This window comes from Trypanosoma cruzi, genomic scaffold (assembly GCF_000209065.1).
Source record: "Trypanosoma cruzi strain CL Brener 1047053516281 genomic scaffold, whole genome shotgun sequence".
NCBI lineage: Eukaryota > Euglenozoa > Kinetoplastea > Trypanosomatida > Trypanosomatidae > Trypanosoma > Trypanosoma cruzi.
In genome coordinates, this window is record NW_001849484.1 from 38,586 (window position 1) to 44,311 (window position 5,726).

At 48.5% G+C, this 5,726-nt stretch overlaps 2 protein-coding genes across 2 annotated transcripts, besides 8 other annotated features; both read left to right on the forward strand.

Annotated features, from left to right (window-relative positions):
- Positions 1 to 3,181: a sequence feature (haploid, Esmeraldo-like haplotype).
- On the forward strand, positions 1 to 4,824 carry Tc00.1047053509587.10 (mitochondrial DNA polymerase I protein D, putative; the record flags this gene model as incomplete). Its single annotated transcript, XM_799249.1, has 1 exon — positions 1 to 4,824. A coding segment is annotated over one exon (4,824 nt), but the record flags the coding sequence as incomplete, so codon positions are not given.
- Positions 3,182 to 3,303: a sequence feature (areas merged during assembly that could not be assigned to a particular haplotype. This can correspond to areas where the two haplotypes were merged or to regions with more than two copies in the genome that were merged during assembly.).
- Positions 3,304 to 4,551: a sequence feature (areas merged during assembly that could not be assigned to a particular haplotype. This can correspond to areas where the two haplotypes were merged or to regions with more than two copies in the genome that were merged during assembly.).
- Positions 4,552 to 4,795: a sequence feature (haploid, non-Esmeraldo-like haplotype).
- Positions 4,796 to 5,726: a sequence feature (heterozygous, non-Esmeraldo-like haplotype).
- Positions 5,093 to 5,112: a microsatellite.
- Positions 5,138 to 5,161: a microsatellite.
- Positions 5,236 to 5,257: a microsatellite.
- Tc00.1047053509587.20 (squalene monooxygenase, putative) lies at positions 5,300 to 5,726 on the forward strand (the record flags this gene model as incomplete). Its single annotated transcript, XM_799250.1, has 1 exon — positions 5,300 to 5,726. A coding segment is annotated over one exon (427 nt), but the record flags the coding sequence as incomplete, so codon positions are not given.

The following is a 5,726-nucleotide window of genomic DNA, read 5'->3' on the forward strand; positions in this document are numbered from 1 at the left end:
GGCCGTACTGCAGTATCCACAAAACGAGGAGTCGTGCAGCAGGCTGGTGTCCCGGCGCCGTACAGTCCGATCGTCCCAGCTGCTTCGCCAGTGCCGCAGGGAACGATGCCAAATTTTGCCGGACTAAAACCCGGTGCCTTTAACCAGTCCAGCGTCATGGTGCTGTTGGCAAGAGCGCAATATGCCCTCTTTACACTTGGATGGAACCCCACTGTGGGCGATTTTGCCCTCTACTGCGCAACCACGAATGAGCTGGTGTGTACAAAGAAGGAAATGCTATGGAAGGCGGCAATGTGGATGGAGGAACGTATAGGTGAGGATTTCATTGCGGGCATTCTGTTTCCCAGTGATGGCTCCATTCCTCTAAAGGACGCGGCAGTTCTGTTAAGGGAAAAGTCTCGTAGGCGACTGGTTTTGGCCCCAGATACTTGGGGCATTACTTACTTGTCTATCAAGAGTCAGCAAGAGTTTGTGCGAGGTTTGAATATTCCGACCAGTCTGGAGCATGCCGCCTTTCATCTCACAGGGAAGGTGTATAAACCTGTCGTCACAGATCCATCGGTGTTTGATTTTACAACTGGATCTTATATGTCGTCGGATTGCGCCGATAATATTTCCGCCGCACGCGATGCTCTTGTTAACTGGTGTGTCCTATTCAACGTGCACAAACGATTCGGTACAAAGGGCAACCGAAAGGTCATGGATCCTATTGACCAGATTGTGCGACGGGTGGTGAAGGCCGTCAATGTGTTTGTGGTAGACATTGACGTGCGGGTTGGGAAAGGCACCATCGCGGAGGGCTTCACGATGATTGTAACAATCTACGATGCCCAAAAGAGGACCCAGACAGTTCACATGATTCGCAGTTTGTCGGAGGAGACCACAAAGCGCAACGCTCTGAATGGAATACTGTACGGTGAGGGCACCTCCTCCATTTCGCTTTTTGTCCCAACAGCCCGCACAAAGTCGGCGCAACTTCTTGCCTTTGCCCGGAGCTGTCGTCCATCATGTCCGTTCTTTGCCGCGGAAGTATCAAGTTTGGCGCAGTTTTTTGCGGGAACAAAAGTTGCGGCAGGCCTCGACGATGAGAAGGATCCACGCGCCACGTGGGCGAGAATTCGGTCCAACTGCTTCCCAGAAAATAAATCCCGGAAGGAAGAGGAAGCTCTCGATCGAAAGCTTCAGCAGGGCTTCACAGCGCTCGCCAATAAACTTTTTTCAGACCGTTTACACCGTGTTTCCCCGGCGCTCATGTCGGCCGTGAGCACCATTCCCCCACAGGAGGAAATTCAAAAGACATGGAAGCGCGTCGAGCGATTAGAGGAGGAGTCGCGCAAAAATCCGGTTCCGCACGTGACAACGTCTGCATTTCTGAACAATGTGAACGTCAATGACGCCGAGATTGTATTTCGGCTTCAGCGATGGCGCTCAAACATTTACGAAAATCCTGACAGGCTTGAACGGGAGAAGAATGCACTAGATAGCTTGAAGCGTTATTTGGTGCTTGATCTCGAAACGACCACAGTGCGGCGGTACAAGCGTGTCGCGAATCCCTTCACGAAGGAGAATTACGTTGTCCTTTCGGGAGCCCGTGATCACACCGGAAAGGTGTTTATGGCAGGTCGTTACTTTAGCCGAAACATTGCGTTGCGGTACGATGACTTTGAGGTGACCAGCACGTGTGACCTTGTGGACGGATCATCACAGCACTCCCTGTTTTTACCGCCTCTCGATGACTACGATGTAATTGTCGGCCACAACATTAAATTTGACTTGCTACACATCTGGCGGGATGCGGAACTTCGTCGTTTTCTCAGCCGAGGTGGGAAAGTATGGGACACGATGTACGCCGAGTATTTGCTCACTGGCCATGAGGTGAAGCTCGGCCGCGGTGCCGGCCTGGAGGATATTGCAAAGTCATATGGTGGCCAAACCCCAAAGTTAGATGCCGTGAAGGAAGCCTGGGCAAAGGGTAAAGAAACGTACGAGATTCCGTACGCATTGCTGTCTGAATACCTGCATGGCGATCTGGAGAATACGGAACTCATTTTCCGAAAACACATGGAACGTGCTCTCCTGCAAAGACAAGTTATCATATGTACCGCACGCATGGATGGCCTTCTTTGTACGACAGAGATGGAGTACAACGGTCTGAAAACAAACGTGCAGCTTGCTGTGACACAAAGCAATGAGCTCATGGGGAAAGTGGTGGAGCTTCGGAATCATCTTGATGACGCCATTCCTAAGGAAATTCCTCCCGACTGTCGCAAGTATTTCAACTGGTCATCCAATCAGCATCTTATCGCCTTTTTCTTTGGTGGTAAATTAAAGCTGAATACAAACGCCCGCGAAAGCAAAACTTTGCCTGGGGAGGCATTTGACCGCCACACACTTTACGTCCCGGCCGAGGAGTACAAGGCGGACCGCTTTCCAAAAGGGGTCTTTCTCCGCCCACCGGTGCATGTGATTGGCCCTGCAGACTGCCTTATCACAACTGGCGGTTCACTGGACAAGGGCACGAAATTATTCAAAACATACTATGAGACATATGTGAAACAGGCTGGTTTTCGTAAGAGTTCTTCCATAGCAGACTCACTGAGTCGTGAGATGGTTGCCGTATCCAGGACAGAGTCCACCAAACGGAGTGAACCTGAGGCCCTCGCCAATTTGCTTCCCAGGCGCCATCTCTTTTTTGTCGCAGCGATCACTCCCACCGTGGAAGACACAATTGGAAAATTTTTTATCAAAAACGCTGTGACCGGTGAATCACTGACGATTTTAGCGGATCATAAAGAGAAGGCCGCCCGGATTCGTGCTTTTATAGAAGAGCAGGTAAAGTTACATACCGAAATGTTGCTTCCCGCAGATGAGGAAAATGACTCTTCCTCATCTAGTATCAGCGCCTTTGCGGATGCTCACGTAACTATTCTGGCCAGAGATGCCCCCTTCTCCTTCACACGCCTTATGCACTCGGATCCGGGTATTAGGGAGTACCTGGCGTCGCACGACGGCCTTAGCTCCGTACCGGAGCCAAAAGATCGTTACGTAATTAGTTTAGCAGACACCGTTTCTATAATTTCATATTACCGACACATGTACGGTGCTCAAACAGAGGCGGCATGGAGGTCTCGCGGTTCCACAGATGAGTCGAAACTCGTATATCCCTTACGGGCATTCCCATCCCCTGGTCCCTCCAAGAATGCGACGGCGGATGCGTTTAAAACCAAATTGTTGCAAGAGGCAGCCATGAAGTTAGAGGATTGGTGTAATTACTACATCGATGTTTTTCTCCACATTGGTAATGCTGCATTGCAAAGCGAGGCAATGGAACCTGTGGTTACTGCGAAAAAAACAAGAAAGTCAAAGAAGAATAGTGCCAGCCGAGGGGCATTCAATCTTCCAATTCTCCTCCGTGACCGTCAGGCATTTGTTGCGTATCATAACTCACTACCAAATGATGAGCGTCGGCGATTGGCGTTGATGACAATGATTGGCAGGACATGTGCTTCCGTTTACGATGCCTTTGCGGTACAGTGCTCACATGACGATGTAGTGGAAGTGATGATTCGTGGACGTCTCTCGACGTATGTGCCGAGTCAACTTGATGCTGAACAAGTGATGCGAAAGTTCCGAAGTTCAACAACGCGACAGTTGCAAGTAGGGGAAGACTCGCTGAATTACTTTAAAAAGACCCACGGAGATAAGACTGCCGAGACAATTTTGGAACTACGGACCATGGAAAAACTCATTGGAACATACTACGAAAATACAGATGACGGCACAGGAATGGTTTCTCTTGTGCACAGTGTGGACAGCTGCATTCACCATGAGCTTATACATAATAAGACAAACACAGGGCGTCTTGCGAGTGCCAATCCCAACTGCCAGAATATTCCAAAAGAAGATAAGTCGCCGCTGCGAGAGATGTTTGTTAGTCGTTATGGGGAAAAAGGAATGTGCATAGAGGCGGATTATTCCCAACTGGAGGTTGTTGCGTTAGCTGTTCTTGCGGATGATTTTCAAATGCTTGAGGACCTTCGTTCGAATGTGGATTTCCACTGTAAACGTGTGGCCATGATGCGTCCTGATCTCCAGTACACAGAAGTTTTACTGAGAGCGAAAAAGAACAAGGAACCGGAGTTTGTGAAACTACGCCAGCAGGCGAAAATATTTTCATTTCAGCGACAATACGGGGCGGGTGTAAAAATGATCAGTCAAAGTACAGGTTTGACCCAAGATCAGGTGCGTAACCTTATTGAAAAGGAGCGGGAGACATACCGTGGTGTGGATGCGTTCAACAGTATGGTCGCCTTGTCCGCGAACAACTTTGATGCCTCCATTCAAGATGGTTCACGCAATGTAAGAGGGCACCAGTTTTTTAAAGGAATGTTTCCCGTGATTACTGGAAGCCGTTACGTGTTTACCGAGTCTGACGTGCCGGAGGGTATAATGCGGGAGAAGTCGATGTCTGCAAAGTCTACAAATTTTTCCCCAACACACCTTAAAAATTATCCCGTGCAAGGATTTGCGGGAGAGATTGTGCAGATTATGTTGGGCATGCTGTGGCGACACTTTTTAAGGAACAACAACTACAATGGGCTTGCAGTGCTCACCAATACGGTGCACGATTGCGTGTGGATTGACTGCCATGCCGATATATTCCTGCAGGTCGCGGATGAAGTGGAGACAATCATGAGTAACGTGCGAGAGGTTCTTAACCGCCTCTACCCGGAGATGAATATCACCGTAGACTTCCCATGTGATGTAGTTGCCGGTGAGAACATGGGTGCACTGCGCCCCATTGTCCGTGAGGAAACGCTGTAATGCTGCGGGCAAGAAGAGAAGTTTAATAGTCGTTGTTGTTGTTTTTGTTTTTGTTAGTTCCTTCCTCCGCTAATAAGCAACAGTGAGACATAGAGACGGATAGAAACAGAATACTTCATAGAAGATAAAATCCTTTTTTTTTTTTTTTTTTGACATGAAGGCGTGAGAGGAATCGGAGCCTCGTAAAGAAATGGCAACAAAAACTGTCTTTGTGGTGCATGTCACCGCACCATGCCGAGTGCCTTTTTTCCCCCTTTCTTCGATGGTTTTATTATTATTATTATTATTTCTTTGGTCCTCAGTGCGTCATGAATTGTTGTTGTTGTTGTTGTTTTTGCTTTTTTCTTCTTTGGTTTGAGTATGACTGGTGCTGCTGACCAGTAGCTTACGAATAGAAAAGAAAAAACATATATAATAATAATAATAATAATAACGGGATTATAAGCGGCCAGGAGTTTACAAGTCGGTGTTTCAAATGTTCTGCACTTTCACTTTGCTGGTGGTGGTCACCGTGCTGATACTCAATCACGTACTCTCTCGACTGCGGTTCAAGCCCACCCGCACCAATTACGATTACGATGCCATCATTGTAGGTGGAAGCATCGCTGGACCGGTGATGGCAAAAGCACTTTCAGAACAAAATCGGAAGGTTCTACTGCTTGAGCGTTCTCTCTTTGTCAAACCGGATCGCATTGTCGGTGAACTCTTGCAGCCCGGTGGGATCAGCGCGTTGAAACAAGTTAACATGGAAGGGTGTGCCACCTCTGTTGGTATGCCCTGCGAAGGGTACATGTTGCTGGATGCAAAAGGAGTTGGGGTGAAACTGCCGTACGGGGCGGGCTTTCAAGGCGTTTCCTTTCATTTCGGCGATTTTGTAAACAATTTAAGGGAACATGTCTGGT